Source organism: Cebus imitator, unplaced genomic scaffold, assembly GCF_001604975.1.
Source record: "Cebus imitator isolate Cc_AM_T3 unplaced genomic scaffold, Cebus_imitator-1.0 Scaffold2, whole genome shotgun sequence".
NCBI classification, from domain to species: Eukaryota; Metazoa; Chordata; class Mammalia; order Primates; family Cebidae; genus Cebus; species Cebus imitator.
In genome coordinates this window covers 13,556,876-13,582,374 of record NW_016107317.1, presented here as the reverse complement: position 1 = coordinate 13,582,374, position 25,499 = coordinate 13,556,876, and the positions used below count along the sequence as shown (strand labels likewise).

At 34.9% G+C, this 25,499-nt stretch overlaps 1 protein-coding gene across 1 annotated transcript in view; it reads right to left on the bottom strand.

Moving 5' to 3' along the window:
* ADAMTS20 (ADAM metallopeptidase with thrombospondin type 1 motif 20) overlaps nucleotides 1-25,499 on the bottom strand; it is a 211,090-nt gene that overhangs the window by 11,018 nt on the left and 174,573 nt on the right. The window contains exons 30-37 of the mRNA XM_017529893.2: nucleotides 23,063-23,236; nucleotides 22,817-22,987; nucleotides 16,693-16,890; nucleotides 15,858-15,987; nucleotides 15,571-15,665; nucleotides 15,397-15,488; nucleotides 14,690-14,823; nucleotides 8,649-8,740 (exon numbers count right to left, since the gene is read on the bottom strand). Coding sequence (XP_017385382.1) covers nucleotides 8,649-8,740; nucleotides 14,690-14,823; nucleotides 15,397-15,488; nucleotides 15,571-15,665; nucleotides 15,858-15,987; nucleotides 16,693-16,890; nucleotides 22,817-22,987; nucleotides 23,063-23,236 — 1,086 coding nt within the window. The remainder of the gene's footprint in view (nucleotides 1-8,648; nucleotides 8,741-14,689; nucleotides 14,824-15,396; nucleotides 15,489-15,570; nucleotides 15,666-15,857; nucleotides 15,988-16,692; nucleotides 16,891-22,816; nucleotides 22,988-23,062; nucleotides 23,237-25,499) is intronic.

Sequence of the window (25,499 nt, the reverse complement as noted above, 5' to 3'; positions counted from 1 at the left end):
ACATCCTTGACTTAAGAACAGGTTTGAAAAAAAACAGTGCAGGACTTCAGGGGAGGAGGGGCTCAGCAGGGAAAGGACAGTCCTAGGAAGGGAACTGAATGGAAAATAGTAGGTCAGGGTCACCATGTTGGAGGTAGGTATTTATTATGAATAGGGATTTGAGAAGAAGTACTTCTAGAATGGTGATATAAGGAGCCCATGGACACTCTCTCTAGTGAAACAAACATGATTGGCGAAAATTATAAATATAACCATCACTTAAAGTCTCTGAAATTTTTTCTATGGTTATACAGCAAAGGTAGAAACATTTATTCAAAAAAATCTATTAAATCTAGGTAAGAACAGAGTGAACCTATGGCATCTGAATCGTGGCTCACCTTCTCTTCTTCTCACCTCAGCAAAATGATCATTTTAATCATGGTGAATTCAGTTAAGGATACAGAACTCCATTTCCCCCTAGCTCCTTGTTAAGGCTATGGTTTCTCTTTGAGAAGGGAAGGCATCAGCGTTTCTCACGCAGCTCTGTACTGCAGAAGTTCTGTTATAGGAAAGAGTAGCTGAGAGTCTGAAGCTCCCTTCTTCCACCCAGTCTGTACTCATAGAGCAGTCAGTCTATCACAGGCATGGTAGATCAAGCACACTAGGCTTGAAGTGTCCCCACAAAAAATCAGTGGTAAGGCCAACACTCCATTCTGAGAAGGTCAAAAGCCAAAAAGGCCAAGGATTACCACCATGTCTCAGCACTTTATTTATACAGCAGGGGTGTTACTCTGAGAAATGGGACACTGTCCCTGTCCCCAGATCCACAGTATTGCAGAGCATCTTCCCAGGGAGAAAATCAAGTTGTAAAAACAGGAAATTCACTAGCTTTTCCTAATGTAACTGAGCTTATTTGCAATAGAACCTGGAGAAGTTCAAGTTTAGGCATGCTAGGAAAAAGAAGATTTTAGTGGTGTTTTTTTTTTAATTGCATTTTAGGTTTTGGGGTACATGTGAAGAACATGCAAGATTGCTGCATAGGTACACACGTGGCAGTGTGGTTTGCTGCTTTCCTCCCCATCACCTATATCTGGCATTTCTCCCCTTGCTATCTCTCCCCAACTCCCCACCCACCACTGACCCTTCCCTATTTCCCCCCAACAGACCCCATTGTGTAGTGCTCCCCTCCCTGTGTCCATGTGTTCTCATTGTTCAACACCCACCTATGAGTGAGAACATGTGGTGTTTGATCTTCTGCTCTTGTGTCAGTTTGCTGAGAATGATGGTTTCCATGTTCATCCATGTCCCTACAAAGGACACAAACTCATCGTTTTTGATGGCTGCATAATCCATGGTGTATATGTGCCACATTTTCCCTGTCCAGTCTATCATCCATGGGCATTTGGGTTGGTTCCAGGTCTTTGCTATTGTAAACAGTGCTGCAATGAACATTCATGTGCACGTGTCCTTATAGTAGAACGATTTGTAATCCTTTGGATATATACCCAGTAATGGGATTGCTGGGTCAAATGGAATTTCTATTTCGAGGTCCTTGAGGAATCGCCACACTGTCTTCCACAATGGTTGAACTAATTTACACTCCCACCAACAGTGTAAAAGTGTTCCTATTTCTCCACGTCCTCTCCAGCATCTGTTGTCTCTAGATTTTTTAATGATCGCCATTCTAACTGGTGTGAGATGGTATCTCAACGTAGTTTTGATTTGCATTTCTCTGATGATCAGTGATGATGAGCATTTTTTCATATGTTTGCTGGCCTCATGTATGTCTTCTTTTGTAAAGTATCTGTTCATATCCTTTGCCCACTTTTGAATGTGCTTGTTTTTTTCTTATAAATCTGTTTCAAATCTTTGTAAATTCTGGATATCAGCCCTTTGTCAGGTGGGTAAACTGCAAACACTTTTTCCCATTCTGTTGGTTGCCGATTCACTCTAATGACTGTTTCTTTTGCTGTGCAGAAGCTGTGGAGTTTGATTAGGTCCCATTTGTCTATTTTGGCTTTTGTTGCCAATGCTTTTGGTGTTTTGGTCATGAAGTCCTTGCCTATGCCTATGTCCTGAATGGTTTTGCCTAGATTTTCTTCTAGGGTTTTTATGGTGTTGGGTCTTATGTTTAAGTCTTTAATCCGTTGTTAAGAGAAAGGTAGTAGCTCCATGAAAGCAAAATGGTAGATAAGATTGAAGTTTAACAGCAAGAACCAGGGAATGAGACAGCTAAGAAAGGCTCTTCTTGGGGACTTTCCTGATCTCAAAGACAGACTATAAGATTAATTGAGGCCATGGGGGCCTCAATTTAATTGGATTAGACTATGGAGTTATTTATGTCCCCAAAATACTGTTGAAAGAATAGGGAAGTCATCTAGCAATTAGTGGAGACTAAGAGCTAAGCATGATATCGGTAGAGACAGACCACGTATAAACGCAACACAGTTTCAGGGAAAAAGAACTGAAGAAAGCCCAGGTAAGACTATTGCTATCCCTGAAGGACAGGAGCATGAGTGTCACTGTGCATGCCCAAGACTGTACCCTCTGAGGAGCAACAACAAAGGCTGCACACTACAAGGGAAATAGAATTCAATGAAACAGTTCAGCCAGGTAATTAAAACAAATACACAAACAAAGAAGCAAACAACAACCATAACTACAAGCCTCAAGAGTGAAATCAGGAATCACAGTTGCTAAAATATAGTACCTAAAAGGTCCAGTTTTCAACAAAATTTATGAGGCTTACAAAGAAACTGGAAAGCATGATGCATACACAGGAAAAAGTCAAGAAAAACTTCCTTTGAGAGATATCAGATGTCAGATTAAGCAGACAAAGACTTCAAAGCAGCTAATATAAATATGTTCAAAGACCTAAAGAAACCATGTTTAAAAAAGTAAGAGAAGGTATGATAAATATGTCTCATTAAATAGAGAATATCAATAAAGAGGAAGATATGATATTTTACAAAAAGAGCCATAGGAAAACTCTGAAGATAAAAAGTACAATAATCAAGGTAAAAAATTCAAAAGGGGGGCTGAAACTGTCTAATGGAGCTAGCAGAATTGACAAATTAAAGAGATGTTAATGATGCAATCTGAAGAACAAAGAAGAAGAAAAAATGAACAGCGCCTCAGAGGAATGAAGGAACTCCATTAAGTGCACCAACATATGCATAATGGAAATATCAAAAGGAGAGAAGAATTAAAAAGAGCAGAGAATATATTTGAAGAAATAATGACTGAAAATTTTCCAAAATCAGCGGAAACATTAATTTATACATTCAAGAAGCTTAGTAGACTCCAAGCCATGTAGACACAAAGAGAGACACATCAAATATGTCACAGTAAAGACATTAAAAGACAAATACAAAGAGAAAGTCCCTGAAAACACCAAGGGAAAAATGATCACATGAATGGAACCCAATAAGATAAACAGCTGACATTTATTATCTACTTAGAAGTCAGAGGGCAATGTGAATGACATATTCAAAGTGTCAAAAATAAAAACCATACATCAATAATTTTTTAATAAGCCAGTCTATCATTCAAAAAGGAAGGCAAAATAAAGACACTCCCAGATAAACAGAACTGAGAGGACTTCTTGCTGGCAGATCTGCTATACAAGACATACTAAAAGTTCTCCAGGCTAAAATCAAGTAACATCAGACATTAATAAAAATCAACACAAAACAATCAAGAGTGCTGATAAAGGTAATTATGTAGGTGATTATAAATTATATTACAGAGCTTCTTCCCAAGGAGAGAATCAAGTTGTAAAAAATAGGAAATTGCATATGTCTTCACTTTTCTTATTTAACTGATTTAAAAGAATTGTGTAAGCCAAAGTGTATATAATTATATTATTGACCTGTAATATATAGACATGTAATATATTTGATAATAATGACACAAGTAAGACAGATGGAAGCAAAGCTGTTTTAGAGTAAGGAAACAACACCAGACAATAAGTCAAATCAACAGCAAGAAGTAAAAAGACCCAGACATATTAAAAGAGAAGCTTTACATAACAAACTCTATGAATATATAATTGCTCTATCTTCTCTCATATTATCTAAGAGACATAAAATTATTTAAGTTAATATAGTAACAATGTTATGAGTTTGTTGCCTTTATAAATGGCATATGTATAACAAATATAGTAGAAAAGATTGGAAGAAATAGGTCATTTATTTCACTGGAAAGATAGGAATGTTCAATAGTAAAAGGTAAAGCACATTCTGATAAGATATATATAGTAAGCCTTTGAATAACCACCAAGAAAGCAATTCAAAAAATAATGAAAAATTAAGGAAATTAAAAATAGATGTAGGTGATGGGGAGGAAGGCAGCAAATCACACTGCCAGGTGTGTTCCTATGCAACAATTTTGCATGTTCTTCACATGTACCCCAAAACCTAAAATACAATAAAATAAATAAATGGNAAAAAAAAAAAAAAAAAAAAAAAAAAAAAAAAAAAAAAAAAAAAAAAAAAAAAAAAAAAAAAAAAAAAAAAAAAAATAAAAATTTTATTAAAAATTAATAAAATTACTCTAGAAAATATTTACTGAATAAAAAAGAAAGCAGTAAGGAGGAACAGTTGAACAAAGTCAACATGAGACATATAGAAAACAAAAAGTAAAATGGCAGATGTAAATCCAGACATAGCAAAGTAATATTAGACAATCCAAAGGCAATAATCCAACAAAATACTCTATAAGAGACATTCCTAAGAGCCAAAGATACAAATAAGTTGAAAGTGAAGAATCAAAACATGCATAGCAATTCTATCAGAGCTGGAGTGGCCACACTATCAGATAAACTAGGCTTTAGAGCAAAAACGTTACTGTAGATAAAGAAGAATATTTTATAATGATAAAAAGGTCAATATGTTAGAAAGTTATGACAATTATATATTTGTGTACAACAAAATCCCAAAACAAATGAAACAAAACAAAGCACATAGAAGATTAAATTGAGAAATAGACAATTTAAAAATAATAGTTGTAGAGTTTCAGCAGATAGAACAACTGAGCAGAAGATCAACAAGAAAAAGAAGAGTTGAACAACACTATAAACCAATAAGTTCTGTAGTCTATAGAACACTTCACCCAACAACAGAACACACATTATTCCCAAGAATGTATTGAATAGTTTCCAGGACATACTATACGTTAGCCCATAAAATAAGCCTCAATAAATTTAAGTAGATTAAAAATAACACAGAGTATGTTTGCCAGTCACAATAAAGGTCAAAATCCAAAAAAGAAAATTTGGGAGATTCACAAATATGTGGAAATTAAACTCCACTCTTAAATAACCAATATATAAAAGACATAACTAAAGATAATAGAAAATAAAATGAATGAAAATAAACACACAACATACCAAATATTTTGGGATGCAACAAAATAATTGATTAAAGGAAAATGTATAATTATAAATGCCTATATTAAAAAGGAAAAATAATCTCAAATCAATAGCCTTCCCTTCTACCTTAAAACACTGGAAAAAGAAGAACAGAGGATTATGAGGGAATACTATGAACAATGTATGACAATCAATTATTTAACAGGGATACAACAAGCAAATTCCTAAAAAGACATAACTACCAAAACAAATTCAAGAAGAACTAAAAAATCTGAAGAGATCTATAATAAATAAAGAAAGTAAATTGGTAATTAAAATGACTTTCACAAAGAAAAGTCCAGGCTCGGATGGCTTTGCTGGTAAATTCTACCAAACATATAAAGAATTAATTTTTCACAAACTCTTCCCAAAAAGTACAAGAGAAAAAAAACATGTCCCACTACATTCTATAAGGCCACTGTTTCTCTGATACCAAACAAAACAGATATCACAAGAAAAAAAAGATACAACGTCCCCTATAAATATGAATGAAATATTGTCAACAAAACACCAGCAAACCAAATTTAGCAATATATGAAAATAATTATACACCATGACTAAGTGGGATTTATCATAGGACTTCGAGGTTGTATTTCAACATACAAAAACCAATTAGTGTGGTAAACTATATAAGTCCAGTAATGGACAAAAACCACAGGATCTTCTCCATAGAAATTCCAACATCCTTTTATAATAACACTTAAGCTAGACACAGAAGGGCATTTCCTCAACCTGATCAAGAGCATCTAGAAAACACTCCTAGCTGACATACTTAACATACACGTGAAACTAACATACTTGAAGTTGAAGGACTGAATGCCTTTTGCCTAATATCGGAACACGAGGATGTTCACTCTTGCCACTTTTATTCACTATTGTACTATAAGATGTAGTTAGGGCAATAAAACAAGATAAAGAAATAAAAGGTATCTAGATTGAGGAGGAAGTAAAATTATCTTTATTCACAGATGACATAACATTGTATATAAAAAATCCTAAGTCATGTACTATTACAACTAAAAATGAGTTCAGCAAAGTTGCAGAATAAAAGACCAATCCATAAAAATATAGGCAAAAATTGATGATTTATGTGGGCCCCAGATTTGGATTCTCCTTACCAAACAACTCTAACTGTCAAAGCCTTCTTAATGTTGAGCTGTAAACTACTGCCTTATTAATGCCTCCTGGAGGAACACACACAATCTCACTCCTCTTTAACGGTAGTTCTTTAAACATGTAAAGATGGTTACCAGTAATTGCCACTCTTTTCCTGGCTACCTTCTCCATTTTCCTTAGCTGACATGATTTAAACCCTCCTTTCTTTGCTGTGATCTCCTCCTACTCCTAAATAGATTAAAAATGATCTTTTATTGAGATAATTTGTAAAATAATTACAAGGTTCCAGTGTCAAATAAAAATAAATCCTTCAGTCTTCCTATTTGCTTTTGGAACCTTATGATTACATTAGGTTGCTTATAAATCACTCCCTGCTCTAAAGGAGTCATACTGAACTTGTACTGGGTGAATAAAACACCTATGTCTTTTTCATGTAACATTATCACATTCTGTTTAAGTTTCTGGACCTAAGTTAAGATGTATAGACTTATTCTTATTCATTTTAGCCTGTAGTTCTAGTATCTTTTGATCTCCTTTAAGTTCTCTAACAGAAAATATCCTCTCTTCCTGATATAAACACAACTTCAATGTCATGTGATGAAAACTATAAATGGATCAGTCTAAGAGGGGCCTATAGCAAACTATTAACTACTTATCTTCAAAATGACATCAATATAGTAATTACCATTTATCTTAGGTAGTAGATTTGATTCATGTATTCAATTAGCAATGAGTCACCTAAAAGTACTATATTCATCTAGCTTACAATTCTTCGTCTTATCATAAAAATGTTTTCATTATCTATGTAAAATCTCTAGTTAAAAATGTGAGAGTAAATTTTCTTCTAGGAAGCATGCTCTATATTGGAAATCACGGCAATGACATAAGAGCATGTGAAGAGAACTCTGGAAATAAAGGATAAAAACAAGACTAAAAATATGAAAATGTATTCAATATACATTTTACTGATAATAGATTGTCATTTGGGGGATGTTACAGAGCCAGGAATCTAATAGAACTGATGTCAGCAGAAGGGTATGAAAGTTACATGCTTGTGACCTGTTCCTTTGTCTTTTAACAAATATGTATTCATTTCTATGGACTAAACAGAAAGATGAAGAAACTGATAACATATTATGGAAGAAGAAATAGAATCTGTTTAAAATTATTGTTATAACTTTTAAACAAACCCAAAATTGGCAACGACGCTTTCCCTCCAAAGGTTATCTATAACTTTTGAAACAAAGTGCATATATGAAGTTTTGCATTTCTATTTACTTATGTTTCTTGCAATATTCTGATCAAAAAAATGAATAAAGAGAAGTTTTTTTTTTTCATAACGAAAGAAAAGTAATCACAGACAGGCAAAAAAAGCCAAGACCCATTGGTATGCTACATCTAGATCCATCTCACATGCAAGGATACATAAAGACTCAAAACAAAGGGATGGAGAAAAATTTACCAACCAAATGGAGAGCAAAAATAAATAAATAGAAAGCAGGGGTTGCAATTTTTGCTGATAAAATAGACTTTAAAGCAACAAAGATCAAAAGAAGCACAGAAGGATATTACGTAATGATCAAAGGATCAATGTAACAAGAAGAGCTAAAGATCCTAACTATATACACACCCAATACAGGAATTCCCAGATATATAAGACTTATAAAGAGACTTGGACTCCCACACAATAATAGTGGGAGACTTCAACATCAATATTAGACAGATCAATGAGACAGAAAGTCAACATCGATATCCAGGACTTGAACTCAGATCCGGAACAAGTAGACTTAATTAACATTTATAGAACTCTCCACTTTAAATACACAAAATGTACACTCTTATCAGTACCACATCACACCTATTTATAGGTTTAAATGAAATATTGGTTGGCTGCTTGTCAGTTATTTTCTTCCCTCATTTTTTTTTTTTATGTCTCTATTATTAAACACAATTACAGGCATACCCATTTTTAGACTGCATTCTAGCCCGGGCAAGAAAGCAACACCCCTGTTCTCTCTCCCTCTTCCTTTTCCTCTTTCTTCCTCTCCTTCATTCTTTTTTTTCCCTTTCTCTTTCTTTCTTTCTTTCTTCTTCTAAAAAAAAAAAATAAAGAAAGAAAAGTAATCAAGCAAATTTGAAATACCTGTGGGCATTTGACAGCACTGTAGCAATCTCCAGCTGTGGCAAATGGAACTGCATTTCCAAATACTGTTTTTGAAAAAAGAAGATCCGTAGCTAGAAAATAATAAATGACATTCTTTAGCATAGAGACAATAATGCAATCTTTTTTGTCAGAGTTTTCATATTACTTTCTTAAACATATTTATATAATTTTAAAATTTTAAGCACAAATGCCACAATTCTAGTATATTACATAGAATAGACTCTCAATGAATAAATTTTCTTTAACACAAAAATGTTCATATCATAAATTGCCCTAACAAATGGCAAGCACATTTGCAATTAAACAGAAGATTTAAAACTAAATCAATGCATTATTACATTTGAAGTAATAGAATATCTGAAATAGATGAAGTAGGGTCAGGAGCCAAATTACTGAAGAAAAAAAGTTATGTAAACATAAATGACAAAGCAATAAAATTGAGTGTTTATAGACAGCATAAATAAAAATTCATTTAGGTAATTCAAAATCACTCAGCAAAAAAGTATGCCATTTTCTTTTATTCTTATCTTATTGCATTATGTTATTCTTTTTATTTTTTTAAACTTACTTTTGCTAACAAGGTTAGCAAAATTTCTGGACTGGTAATAGTGCTGAAGAGTCTACATAAAATATCAAAAATAGAGTCACTGTATTAAAACAGGCTGGAAGGAACCCTAAAGTCAGCTGCTTCAATCACTTATTCATGTTGGAATCAAATAATATCCCAACCAAATCATCTAGCCAGTAGCTGTCACCTCCACTGTGTAATTCCAAATGTCTTCACTTTCAAGACTGCAAAATCACGGCATGTCCCAGGATAACAGCAGTCCTTCAGAGGCTATTCCGAAAGCTAGCATTTCTGGCAATATCTATCATCTCCAAGAGCAGATTCAAAAACTAGAAAGCTTTCCATTATTTACCAGGGATAGCTTGTAGCAAATAGTGAGAGCCAACTGTGTGTATCTCTTCCCAACCCCATGTACAATGAGGTCATATTGGTAGCTTTTGATTGGTCATGGTGGGAATATATACACCATGTATAACATGACAAATCAGACTTTTTATTCCCCTGCACACCACTATTTATTTGTGGCATTTGTGAGTTAGGCTGGGGCAGAGCAGAGACACAACTTTCAAAGCATCTCTTATCACGATCTCCAAAAGCATGTCAATCAACAGCCAGTTTCATCAGCCAATTACACAATGATGACTCATAAATATATATCCAGTCCACTTGACTCTGATGACTTACAGAACATATATCAAACTCCTACTGGGCATCATTGTTTAGATGACCCACATATATCTGTAATTGAACATGTTCAAAGCTAAATGCATTATCTTTTTCTCCAAATTTATTTACCCTGCTCTATTTTCCATTTCACTAAACTGGACTACCATCTGTCTAGTTATTTTAGAAACTTTTCTAAATATTCCACTTATTCACTTATTCTCACACCCCTTCTATCAGAAAAACCTATAGTGTCTACTTCTTTAATATTTCTCAGATGGGTATCCTGACCCATGTTCTCAGCACTCATCCCTTTTTATATGAATTGTTATATTAGTTTCCTGATCATTTTTTATGGATACAATCTATTCTGCCTCCAACCAACTCTATTCCTTCCCCTGCTCATGCCTTTATTCCGATGGTTCCTATGACTTGCAAGTTAAAGTCCAATCTTATAGTTTAGTATACACTGTTCTTCATGATCTGCTCCCTACAAACTTCTCTAATAAGCTACCATTCCCCAACCTACATTTGATTTATGTTTATTCTCTGATATCATCAAAATGCTTCTCCCTTCCATGCTTTTGTTCATGCTTTTCCCTCCTCCTGAAACTCATTTTTCCCCACTTTTGCTAACTCAAAGTTGTCTTGAGATTGTTCAAACTCTCTGTTTCTATGAATCTCTTGAGAAAAGCATGGACTTTTAATTTAATGGATCCTTATTTACAATCTATTTTGGATTGGGCACTATTATAGATATTGTGAACACAACAGTGGGTGAACAGAGGCTGATGGAACTTGAGTTTTACCAGGAAGAGAAATGTTATAAAACAAATATTATAGTATATTAGGGGTGACACTTGCTATGGAAAGAAAATAAAGCAGAGAACAGAATGGCGAGAAAGGGAATTTAGTTGTGGAGAGTGATTCTAGACGGGTTTATTTAGAAGATGAATTTCAAAAGAGACCCAAAAGAAGTGAAGGGGTAAACCATACAGACAGCTATAGACAAACGTTCCTGGCAGATGAAACAGTAAATGCAAAGGCCTGAAGGTAGGGGTATGCCTGGTGTGTTCCGGAAACAGCAAAAGGGCCACTGTGTCTGCAGTAGGAGGGACGAGAGGGCTCTGGGAAGCAGGAAACTGAGAGGGAATACGGGTGGGAAGGTCATGTTGAGTTCTGCTGACCAGTGAAAGAATTCTCAGTTTTATTTGGAGTTAAATGGAAAATGTTGGAGAGCTCTGAGCAGAGTTCAAGATTGTTAAAAAGATCAAATAAGATAACGTACAAGACATGACACAGCTTACGTTTTAGGGGATCACTCTGGCTTATCTGTTGAGAAAAGAATCTAGGTTAAGAGAGGGGAGAGTAGTGAAATGCTGAAGCGGGAATACCAGTCATAATTCAGATGCAAAAATGATGTAGACTTGGGCCAATGTGGTAGCAAATAAGATAGTGGGAAAGTGAAATTTAATATATGTCTTAGATGGGCTCAGGCTGCCATAACAAAATCTCATAAACTGGGTGACTTAACCAACAAAAATTTATTTCTCACAGTACTGGAGCCTGGAAATCTATTAGGGTGCCAGCATTGTTGGATTCTGGTGAAGGCTGTCTTCCTTGCAAACAGCTACCTTCTTTTGTGTTTTCACATGGCACAATGATACCCCTGGTGTCTGTTCTTCTTCTTGTCTGGCACTCATCCCATTATGAGAGCCTGACCTATACGACTTCATCTAAACCAAATCATATCCTAAAACTTTATCTCCAAATACCATCAATTTTGGATTAGGGCTTGAACACATGAATTCTGGGAGGCACAATTCTGTCCACAGCAGCATGCACATTGAAAATTCACCTGACCAAAGTTGATGATGAATTATATGTGGGTGTGGAAGAAAGGTAGAAGTTAAAGATGTTGCTAGGTTTTAGCTAAACTAAGTAGAATATTATTGGTCACATTTTCTGCAGTGGTAAAAATTTGGGTTTGAAGAGCAGGTTTGGCAGGAAATATTAGAGGTTCAATTTTGGATTCATTGAGTTTGACGTGCCTATTAGACATTCATATGACTATGCTGAGTAGGCAGTTGGATTTTGGAGGTTAGGGTAGCAGTCACATTGGAAATGCGCATTTGGGACTCTAACTTAATAGATGGTACTTGAAATCAATAAAATTAATGAGATTCCCAAAGGAACAACTGAATCCTACAGCTCCTCAATAGTCAGTGTTGTAGAAGATAAAGAGTAACTAGCCAAGTCGAGAAACAGTGAGAGAGACAAGAGGAAGAGTGATAGAGAAAGGTGCAAAACCTTAGAGGATGAAGTCCTGGAATCCAAATACTGCTGATGAATCATGTAAGATGGAAAACAAGACTTTATCATTGCATTTAGGAAAACAGGTCATTGATGTCTTTCATAAGGACTGTTTCCTGGAAGTGACATGAATAAGAGACTGATTAGAGTATAGCATGGGGAAAGAGAAATTGGAGAGTGCAAATTATAACTCATTTAAGAAATTTTACTATAAATGAACACAGAAACTAGACAGTGGCTAGAAGGGTAGAGGTCAAGATTTGTTGCTAACTGTGATAAAATAAATAACATGTTTCTCTATGCAGAATTTACATGATCCAGCAGCAGAATTGAGGATGTAAGAGAGATCACGACATATGCTGAAATAGTGTTCTTGAGTAGGTACAAGGCACTGAGCTTGAGGACGCAGAGCAGAATTTGCCTTGGATGGAAGGATGAAGAGTTCATCCAGAGTAAACAGGAGAAAGCAAAGAAGATAGGTAAAGATTTAGGTGGGTTGGTAGATGTGGCAGTGGGAACTTGAGCAACACCTTTCTGGTTGTTCTTACTTTCTAGTGAAATAGGAAGCAAGATCATCAGCAGTGAGTTAGTAGAGTGGAAGTATTAAAAATTTTGAGATTTGAAGCTAGAGGAGAAGGCATAAGTTAGACACTTAGAAAAGTAGGAGAGAGAATGGAATAGCCAACAGGATTACTTGGAAGCACCATGGCTCCGTGTAAACTTAATACTCATGTGCTTAAAGTGTTATCAGTCAAAAGAGCTGCATATTATTTGCCACATTCAGCTTTATGCTGAAAGCACAGAATGGGTAGAAGGTTTGATTTAATCAAGGCAAGACTGGATTTTTACCATACAAGTTTGAGGAAGAGAAAGAGAGGAGTTGAAACTATATATTTGACATTGTATGCTCAGGGCCCAGATCAATGCCTGACAAAATGGCAGCTTTGTTTGATAAATTAATTTTTTTTAAAGTAGCCTAATTAACATTAAATAAGCTACTGAGGGTCTATTAGAAGCTTAGAGTGCTAATTACCTGACCAATACACATTATTAAATTATAACCAATATTTGTAGAACATGTACTGTATCAGGGATGTCCAGTCTTTTAGCTTCCCTGAGCCACATTGGAAGAAGAATTGTCTTGGGCCACACATAAAATACACTAAGAATAGCTAAGAGCTAAAAAAAAAAATTACAAAAATATTTCAAAATATTTTTTAAAAGTTTACAAATTTTGTGTTGGGTCACATTCAAAGCCGCCCTGGGCCACATCAAGTCTACAGGCCATGGATTGGACAAGCATGTATTATATGTAAAACAATGACTGAATACATCACAAATATCATTCTTAATCCTAGCCAAAAAGGAACAAAAAAGTAGGAAAGAAAGAAGAAATGTAGAATAAACCTTAGTTGTAGTTTCTCATTTTACAGATGAGGAAACTGAGGCTTAAAGATACATGCTCAATGTCACACAGCTGATAGAGATAAAGAATTATGCCCAGACAGTCTAACTCTAGAGTTTATTATTGTAACCATAGTAATATAATGCTACCACACTGTAGTAAATGGTGGATGGTCAGTAAATCATAGCCATCATTATTATTAACAATAGTAGTTCATAATTTTATGACTATAATTTGTGTATTACATGTTTATGCATATATTGTCTTAAATTTTTTTATTGCTTTCTATGACTTATGCACCATGCTAGGCACTAGTGTTGAGATGGAGTCTCTGCTAGTGTAATGCACTTTTTTGCCTCTTCACCTAAATATGTAAATTTCAGGACAGCAGGCTGCATTTGCCCGGTGAATATTAAGTTCTATAAATATGTTTTGACTTGATTGTATTATAAATTACTTCCTAGATAAGCGGTATGAACTATAATCTAAGGTCTGTGAATATAATTTTATTTTCCCTAATGCCAGTTACTAACCATATTAATGGAACAAGTTGCTTAACTTCCATATTACTTATAACATTGTGATATAATATCTGCCTTAACTAATATAAGAGTGTTAAAAAGGTCAAATGAGATAATGTATGGAAAAATATCTGATAAATTATCATTTGACACTAATGTAAATGATTTGTTTAAACCCTGCAAAAAGTTTCCACAAGTAGACTGAGGATATTTTCTTATCCTTAATGCATGTGCAGGTAATCTCTGCTACTCAAGAGGCTAAGTCAGGAGAATCACTTGACCCCAGGAGGCAGAGGTAGCAATGAGCCCAGATTGTGCCATTGCATTTCAGCCTGAGCAATAAGAGTGAAACTCAATCTCAAAAAAGTAAGAGTCCCCATAGTGAATGTCATTGCAGAGGCAGTGTGCAGCTAACTGTTTTTATATAAATTAATTTTTGCAAAATGGGGGTCCTTCTCTGTACCCTGGCTATGACATATACTAACATATTGTTAGACATTCATAAGCAAATGGAGGGATTTTGATTTCAAAATATAGATTGAGCACTTACTTTTAACTTGCATGGAAGTGAGATCAATTCTTATTTTGCTGAAAACAGTGTATCCAGCAGCTAGGTGTACATTGTCACATTCGCAGTCTTGCCTCCTACTTCCATTAAAAGGACATTGATATGGATTTTTTAGTCTGTAATAACATTGGAATATTTTAGTATTAGAAGCAGTTACTAGACCATAATGTAGATAAACTTTGGGAGTGGAAAAATAAAACACATTCATACTCTTCAATATTATAGTGTCAACAAGTTGAGAAAGAAGTAAAAATCACTAAAGGTGAACATATGATATTCTCAATAAAACATTTACGAAGAGTTTGTAAAAAAAATAATTCAGCTGCAATTCTCCTAGTTTTCCTTACTGGAAATAATTTGATTTTATGAAAATGCACATAGTTATTGAATTCTTCTGTTCTTTATGTCCCACTTCTCACCCACAGTATTCTTAGTCAATCTGTCTGTTAATAGTCAATATTAACAGTACATGTCAATAGTCAACATTAACAGTACATGTTAATATTCAAGCTTTTATTTCTGAACAGGCATTGACAACATCTGGCTTAGGTTCTAACATGTCTACTTGCTCCTAAATTACTTGTCTCACATGTAAGCTATTCAAGTATCACTCTGAAGGCTAGAAGTTCCAATTCTCTTGGAGGACCATGAAAATGCTCAGATAGACAAGACAAAAATACATCTCATACCTAAAGCCATACACTTCAGAAAAATTTTCTTCAGCTTGGACTAGTGTTAAATATTCCTTAGGGTTCTCCAAGTGCATGTCTGCACAATGAATCTAAAGAAAAAATGTAAACATCTAGAAAAACTTTTTCCAAAGTCAATGATTCATGTTAAAATAGGAACTGTTTTCATAATACCTTTATTATTCTTCCCATAATGTTAAGGTAATAGTCACCATCCTTTGTAATGTGGTTTTTCATTTGAATTTCTTTGCAGGTGGTAAATGATTTACCTTCAGAGACAAATTAACACAACTTAACACAGAACAAATTACAAACACAGCATGAACTTAATCATAGAAATATTGCTATACTCTGAATGTCTGACACTGTTTTGTGGAGTATGCAACTATTACAGATACATATTTTAACTGAAACTCATTAGAAACTATTAGGTACTAAGATTTTTGAAGTCTACTACTTACAGTCATTGGCATAACATTTCTTTTGAGCACCTGGTTTTAAATGGTTTAAACATAAGTCACTGGACAAACCATTTTCAGCAATGCATTTTACTTGTCTCTTCATTATCCCAATTCCACAAGCCACTGAGCACTGTGAACAGAGTAAAATTTAAAGGTAAAATATATTATGAATAATAAGGCCAGAAAATCCAAGTCTCCTTTTCTTAGACCAGGTATTTCTGGAACAAACTGATAGTCAATAGTAGCTAGAACTACAGAAGACACAAAGCTATCCTGGGGGCTGGGTAGTCACAGGTGGAAAAAATCCTTAGGCATGAGCCTGAATCTATTACTTCTCAGTTACTGGCTTCTTTTCATTCATTCTGTGCAGTTGTAGCAACAATACATTGTAAATACTTAATACATTAGTCAGTGATGGTAATTAAGATTATCTCATTAAGTTATATGCTAAGTTTGCAAAGTGATATTTACTTGCTTTCTATCAATTAAACTGGAAATATAATATGACATAAATAAATTTTATTACTAACATGTTAGATTTATTTACTTCTTCACTTGACCGATAAATATTTTTAAGCACTTACTTAAAATGCAAGCCACTGTGCTAAGTTCTCTGAGGAACAGAAATAAGAATGAGTTATGGTCTCTGCTTTAAGCAAGTTATAGCAAGCATCAAAAGATAAGATATTTATGTAAATAAATGATAAAATTGTTTTTAGACAATAGGGGTCTGAGGCAACTCTGAGGATCTAGCTATACATACAGATTACCAGACTTCCCATGCCTAGAAAGTCTTTTTCAGAAGTACTAAAATTCTGAAAAATTATACACTGACCTTGCTCCATTTTCCAACTTTCCAAGTGGCCAAATGCAAACAGCTCTCAGTGCATTTGTAAACCTGTGAGGAAGGCCTCACAGGGCATTCTTGATAGACTACAGGCCAAAGTCGACGGAGGTTATGTTTCTTAGTAGATGTGGCCCTGATGCAATATGTAATCCTTTGTCTGTAACTCAATCCACAGTTGTTTGCACACTGAAAAATACATAATTATAAGAGAAGAAAATTTCATTAACTTTAGCCAGGGATTAATGCTTGTCAGATGGCTAATATATGTTACATTGTGTCATCTCCACAACAATCCTATTTAATTTGCTTCATTTATAGATGAGCAAACAAAGGTTCAGACATTAGACAAGTTTCCCAGAGTTGTACCAATAAATGGAATAAACTTAGATTCAAGCTATATTTTCTATCTGTAGTACCTGTGTGTGTATATATGTGTGTGTTTTCATTACATTACCATTGTAATTGAATGAAACTATATCTCCCAATAGGCACAGCTTTAGAGGAATAAAACATATTGAGGGTCCTTACCAAAAATAAACGGTATCTATTAGCCTTAAATCACTGGTAACTATGTATAGGTTAGCATACATGTATCTTCATAGATATAATGTAAAGCCTAATAACATTTGACTAAAATAGGTAAGTGATTTACCTGTAAATTAAAGCCCCAATTCAAAAATAGGCAAATAGACTTCTGTTTTTAGCAAAAGTGGAGTAACAAGGAATAGATTTACCTTCTATCTTTGAACAACCAAAACATTTGTACAAAATATAAAGCAATGACTTTTGAGACACTCAACATTAGGCAATAAAGAATAGTAATCCATGACAGATGAGAAACAAAGTGACACTATAAATCATTCTAGCCTACTGCTTTGAAAAGGTTTCCAGGTCTTAGCACAATGAAAGGAAGACAGCAGAGTTCTGACCAGTCGTGCGTATATACTTGTGAGGACACCAACCAAAAGGCTTAGAAGTTACTTTTTCTAATGATCACGCAGAACCAAATACACTGCTTATTTCCTCCAGCTAGACTGGAAAACTTAAATACGTGAGGAAATAGGTAAGTACTCAAAAGGTTCTTGTCACAGTAGAGAGGAATAGTTAACCCTAGATTAAACAATATATTGGTCTGCCTAACAAATCTTAAGTGCAAGGCAAGAGAGGGTCAAACTGCTTCCCAACAAAATAAATGCAGCCCAGAACAAAACTCAAAATATATGTATATGAATAAAAAATAATCTAGTCACCAAAAAGGTAAAATTCATGGCTGACATGCAACAGAAAATTAATTGGTATGCAACACATCTGGAAAATAAGATTCATAATGAAGAAAAAACCATCTATCAAAACATCCCTAAAGGGGTGGCATCTGTGAAAATGGAAGAGTAAGGACATCTAAAAATTCTCTCTTCTATAACAGCAGTGAGAAAATAGGCAAAATTTGCTAGATCAGCTTTTTCAGAACTCTAGAAACTGACCAAAGACTTGCAGCAATACAGAGGGCACTTATTCAAGAAACATGGCTAACTCTTGGTAAGAAGAGCAAGTTTTGTGATGATTTAACTTCCTCTATTTTCATTCTCTTCTTTCTAGCTCCATGTTAATCTTTAAAATCAGCAGCCCTGTAGTTATGGTGAAACTCAGAATTCTGGCAGCCACTGGAGGGAAGCAGAATAGGCTTGGACATCATTCAAAAGTCTCATTCCCAGAGAATTATCATTATTTAAACTGTTTAGTCATTTTCTGGAAGACCCCACTCGCAAGACTGTCTTTATTTGGCCTGACTTGCTCAGTGCTAAAAATCTAGGGGCAATTGTTGCCCTCAATTAAAAACCATTATTTAACTTTGCAGCTTTCAGGATGCTCAATAACAGTTCAAGCAACAACAGGCTAGCTAAAAAGGCTAAAAAGGAAAAGTTGAGGAATAAGATGTCCATCAGAGCTTTGAAAAGCTCCAATGTATTCATGGGATATAGATGGCCATGAACATGCATCAGATTGTACACATGTCCAGGTCTGTCTGCAAGCTCAGGAAGCATCTGAGGAGGGCCTGCAGCCTCTCCTTCAGCTGACCTCAAGGCTCTACACAAGCAGAAAGTTAAGATTAAGGAAAAGTTGTCAACTACCTAGCTGAGTGTTGAAGGTCACACCCTACTCCCAAATCCCCAACACACAGTACCTTGGCAAAGGCTAGGGAACCAAAATTATTGGTTTCAGATATTAAGGAAATTACTGTCAAGTCATTGCTGACAACTAAACTCAGTGAGCAGAGACTTCAGTGGCCATGTATGACAAAGAATACAGACTTTACAGTTCAGAAAAGTCACTAAAGAAAAAAACAATAACAAACAGCAACAACCACAAACCCTGGGGAGGAGGGAGAATCTAAATAGACTTATCACAAGTAAAGAGATTAAATTTGTAACCAAAACACTTCACATAAGAAAAGCCCAGGACCAAATGCTTAAAGAATGATTAGCACCAAGCCTGCCAAAACTCTTCCACAAGGCAGAAGAAAAAGGAGCACTGCTTAACTCATCCTATGAAGCCAGTATTTCTCAAACCCAGGCAGACATCACAAAAAAAATAAAACTATAGATGAATATTTATTAAGAATATAGATGTAAAGTTCTTCAACAAAACACTAACAAAACAATTCCAGCAACACATAAAAAGGATTATACACCATTACAAACTAAGATTTATCCCAGGAATGCAAGGTTGTTGTAACATACCGCAAGTCAATGTAATATACCACACTAATAGAAGAATGGACAAAATATAATAATCTCAGTAGATACAGACAAAACATTTGACAAAATCTAATACACTTACATAATATAAACACGAGGCAAACTAGGACTAGAAGAGTACTTCAATCTGATAAAGTGAATCTACAAAAAATCCGTAGTTAGCATACTGAATTATGAAAACTAAGTTTTCCTACAAAGGGCAAGAACAAGACTGGAATGTCTGTTTTTACCACTTCTATCTAACACTATTCTGGAATTTCTAGACAGGGAAATTAGACAAGGAAAAGGAATAATAAAAGGCATCTAACTTTAAAGTAAGGAATAAAACTATCTCTAATTGCAGATGAGATGACATTGTAAGCAGCAAATCCCATGTAATCCACACGTTAAATAATTAAATCCCCCCAAAAAATTTCAATACACAAAAATCAATTCTATTTCTATACACTAGCAATGCATAATCAGAAAATGAAACTAATAGAACAAATCCATTTACAGAAGAATAAAAAATACTCAGAAATAAAAGAAGTGCAAGATTTGTACACTATAAAACATACTTGAAATAAGTTAAATAAAACATAAATTAATGGAAATACATCCCACATTCATAGATGAGAAGACAATATTATTAAGATACTAAAATTTACCAAACTGATCAAGAGTCATTGCAATCTCTAACAAAATCTCAGCTGGCTCTTATACAGAACTTGACACACTGGTCCTAAAATTAACGTGGAAATGTAAGAGACTCAGAATCGCCAAGTAATCTTAAGGAGGAAGGAAAAAAGTTGGTTCACTCGTACTTCCTGACTTCAAAACTTACTATAAAATTACAATAATGAAGACTACATGGTAATAACATATTGATAGGCATATAGATAAAGGGAATAAAATTGAGAGTTCAGATATAAACCAACACATTTATGGTCAATTGATATTTGACAAGGATGTGAAGATAATTCAGTGGGGGAAAGAATAATCTTTTTGTGCAGAAGAATGAAGTTAGACCCCTACCTCACATCATATACAAAAATTAACTCAAAATGTATCAGAGTCCTAATTGTCTGAACTAAAATTATAAAAGTCTAAGAAGAAAATATAAGTATAAACCTTTGTGACCATGAAGTAGGCAATAGTTTCTTAGATATGATACTTAAAGTACAAATAACTAAAATAAAAAAAATAAATAAATTTCACCTCATCAAAGCATACTATTAAGAAAGGGAAAAGATAACACACAGAATGGGAGAAAATATTTCCAAATCATCTAACTGATAAAAGTTGGTACCCAGAATATATAAATAATTTACAAGTCAGTATGTGAAAAGACAAATCACCCAATTAAAAAATGAGCAGCCAGACATGGTGGCTTATGCTATAGTCCCAGCACTTTTGGAGGCCCAGGAAGGATGATCCCTTGAGCCCAGGAGTAAGAAACCAGCCTGGGAAATGCTTGGGCAACACAAGGAAACTTCATTTCTACAAAAACTAAAAATAAAGGAAGAAATGAAATGGTGGCACATGGCTGTAGTCCCAGCAACTCAGGAAGCTTAGATGGCCTTAGGTGGGAGGATTGCTTGAGCCTAGGATGCCTAAACTTCAGTGAGCTGTAATTATACCACTGCACTCCAGCTTGGGCAACAGAACAAGACTGAATATCAAAAAATAAAATATAATAAAATAGCAGAAGATTTAAAAAGATATTTATCTAATAAGATATAAAAATAACTAAAAAATACACAAAAAGATACTCAACATCATTAGTCATTAGAGAAATGCAACCTAAACACACACTAGATACCATTTCATACATACTAGGGTGGTTATGGTTAAAAAAAAAAAGATGTATTATATCGGGTGCTGATGATGATATGGAGAGAGAAATAGGAACTTTTATACATTGCTGATAGGAAAAATAAATAGTGTAGCCACTGTGAAAAACAGTTGACAGTTCCTCAAAAAGTTCAATAGAGTTACAACACCCAGCTATTCTATTCCTAGGTTTGTACCCAAGAAAACTGAAAACATATCCACACAAAAACTTGTATGCAAATGTTCCTAACAGCATTATTCAAAAGTCAAAAATGGAATCAATCCAAATGCCCATCAACTGACTAGTGAATAGACAAAATGTAGTATATTCCTACAATGGAACATTATGTATCATAAAAAAAGAAAAAAGTATTGATGTATGGTAAAACTTGTATAAAATTTTAAAATATCATGCTAAGTGAAAAAAGCAGACATAAAAGATCACTTATGGTATGACTCCATTTATACCAAATGTGCAGAAGTGGAAAATCCATAGATACAAAAAGCAGACTAGTGATTGTCTGAGACTAGGAAAAAAATGTGAGAATAGGGAATTATTACTTATGGCCTTCTTTTGGGATTGATAAAAAGGTCTGGGATTTGATCATGGTGATGCACACTCTGGTAACTATGCTAAAAGTCTGTGAATTATAAACATGCACATAGATGTCAGAATTAGATGCCAGAAGAGGATGTTAAAAAGTTAATAAGTATGCTTCATATTTCAAAGTTAAGTATAGATATGGAAGATATAAAAAAGCTGAAACTAAACCTCTAAGGATGAAGACGACAATGGCTGAGATTTAAAAAAAAAAACAGACTGGATGAGGATCAGACATCAGAAAGAAATGAATGGCAAACGTAAAGACATCCATATAGGAGAATATTAGTCAACAATAAAAGAAAAAACACTATTGATACATACTACAACCTGACTGAACCTCAAAATATTTATGTTACAGCAGATTAAAAGTACATATTTTATAACTCATTCATATAAAACTCTAGAAAATGCAAACTAGTATAGTGATAGATTGCTAATATAGAAAACAGGTAAGGTCACTTATTGGGTGGGGAGGGAAAAGAGAGGGAGGAAGAGATTATAAAGCAGCACAAGGAAACTTGGGGTCGATGGAGATGCTCTTTATTTTGAAAATGGCATTGGTTTTATGATTATGTACATGTGTTAAAACTTATTAAGCTATATACTTTGAATATATATAGTTCATGGTTCATCAATTACACCTTGGTAAAGCTGTTTCCAAAAAGTGGACAATTACACAGGGCCAGTTTGCAAAACTGTTCCTGGTGGTTGGCTTCACAGTTGACACCTACTGACACTTCAGACTTGCACTAGAGTTTAACACACATGTCACTATTACTCCACTTGCACCAAGCGTCAGCGGTCTCATTCCTTAGATTCATATGCATACCATCATCTGCCCTCATATTCAAATTTTATACCCAGTTTAGGCTGTGTCAACTTTTAGATCCAGCTGTTTTATCCAGGAGCAAAAATTCTCAACTTCCTCTCTTTGCCTTACCTGTGATGAGTCTCCTGTTAACACAATGTAACTGCAAGGAGGGTTCCTGCAATTCTTGGATGTAGTAGATCTGGTTGACGAATTATAGACTCTTTCATTCACTTGTCTGATCTGGGTATCTATGCACTCCATTAGCTGATGGGAATCTTTTCTCTCACATGATGTCGAACACTAGAAATGCAATGACCAAATGAATAACACATTCTTATATAGAGTGTCTTTGAAAATTTACTTGTTGATACTCACATTCAGCCTCTCTCTTTCCATCCCCTTGTACTGCACACAGTCCTGACCCCAACATCGCCTCTGAGAACAAGGTCGAGTGGACTGATCACACATTTCTTCAACAACCTGACCAACACCTTTCAGTCTGCAGTATACATCCCTCTGCTGAACTCCAGAGCCACAGGTCACAGAGCACTACAAAGGAATCCGGATGATTTGAATAATTAGCTAATAAACATCAAATTATATAATAATAGCTAAGTAGTGCCATTACCTATTATTTGTTTTAAATATAGCCTGGTATTATAACATGAATTACGTACAAAATACATGCAATAAGTATTTTTACCACTTGGTGTAAATGTATAATTTCTCTGTTTTGCATAACGTACTTCAAGCTTTACAAAAACTATGACAAGTAAATCAGCTTATAGTAGGCACCATCTCAATCAATGACTCTCTCTTCTGACTTAAATGTATATAATGTCTATAAAAATTACCACACAATTAATCATGAATTCCACTACATTGCTTTTAAATGTCAATTAAATTCTTAGACTATACTCATTATCTTCCTCAAAGAAACAATAACTTCAAAGATTGTGTCATATTCATCTTTTTATCTGCAGTACCTACTATAGTTTGTACCTGTTATGGGATCCAAATACTTGCTAATTTTTTAATACTTTAAGTTCTGAGATACATGTGCAGAACATGCAGGTTTGTTACATAGGTACACATGTGCCATGGTGGTTTGCTGCACCTATCAGCCCATCACCTACATTAGGTAATTCTTCTAATGCTATCCATCCCCCTTGTCCCTCACCTCCTGAAAGGCCCTGGTGTGTGATGTTCCCCTCCCTGTGTCCATGTGTTCTCATTGTTCAACTCCCACTTATGAGTGAGAACATGTGGTGTTTGGTTTTCTGTTACTCTGTTAGTTTCCTGACAATGATGGCTTCCAGCTTCATCCATGTCCCTGCAAAGGACATGAACTCATCCTTTTTTATGGCTGCACAGAATTCCATGGTGTATATGTTCCATATTTTCTTTATCCAGTCTTTCATTGATGAGCATTTGGGCTGGTTCCAAGTCTTTGCTATTGTAAATAGTGTTGCAATAAACATATGTGTGCATGTGTCTTTATAGAAGAATGATTTACAATCCTTTGGGTATATACCCAGTAATGGGATTGCTGGGTCAAGTGATCCTTAAGTAATCGCCACAGTCTCTTCCACAATGGTTGAACTAATTTACACTTCCACCAACAGTGTAAAAGTGTTCCTATTTCTCAACATTCTTTCCAGCATCTGTTGTTTCCTGACATTTTAATGATTGCTATTTTAACTGGCATGAGATGGTATCTCATTATAGTGTTGATTTGCATTTCTCTAATAACCAATGACGATAAGCTTTTTTAAAATATGTTTGATGACTGCATAAATGTCTCCTTTTAAAGTGTCTGTTCATATCCTTCAGTTACTTTTTGATTTTTTTTTTTGTAAATTTGTTTAAGTTCCTTCTAGAGTCTGAATATTAGCCCTTTATTAGATGGATAGATTGCAGAAGTGTTCTCCCATTCTGTATGTTGTCTGTTCACTCTGATGATAGTTTATTTTGCTGTGCAGGAGCTCCTAAGTTTAATTAGATCCCATTTGCCAATTTTGGGTTTTGTTGCTGTTTCTTTTGGAGTTTTAGTCATGAAGTCTTTTCCCATGCCTATGTCCTGAATGGTATTGCCTGGGTTTTCTTCTTAGGTATAAAAACCATAAAAGGTTTTAGGTCCTACGTTTAAGTCTTTAATCCATCTTAAGTTAATTTTTGTATAAGGTGTAAGGAAAGGGTCCAGTTTCAGTTTTCTGCATATGGCTAGCCAGTTTTCCCAAAACCATTTATTAAACATGGAATTCTTTCCCCATTGCTTGTTTTTGTCAAGTTTGTCAAAGATCTGATGGTTGTAGATGTGTGGTGTTATTTCTGAGGCCTCTGTTCTGTTCTATGAGTCTATATATCTGTTTTGGTACCATTACCATGTTGTTTTGCTTACTGTAGCCTTGTAGCATAGTTTGAAGTCAGGTAACATGATGCCTCTAGCTTTGTTCTTTTTGCTTAAGACAGTCTTGGCTATACGGGCTCTTTCTCGGTTCCATATGAAATTTAAAGTAGTTCTTTCTAGTGAGCACAATGGCTCAAGCCTGTAATCCCAGCACTTAGGGAGGCAGAGGCAGGTGGATCACAAGGTCAGGAGTTCAAGACCATCCTGGCCAATATGGTGAAACCCCGTCTCTACTAAAAATACAAAAATTACCTGGGCATGGTGGTGGGAGCCTATAATACCAGTTTCTCAGGAGCCTGAGGCAGATAATTGCTTGAACCTGGGAGGCAGAGGTTGCAGTAAGCTGAGATCGTGTCACTGCACCCCAGCCTAGGCAACAAGAGCGAAACTTCGTTGCAAAAA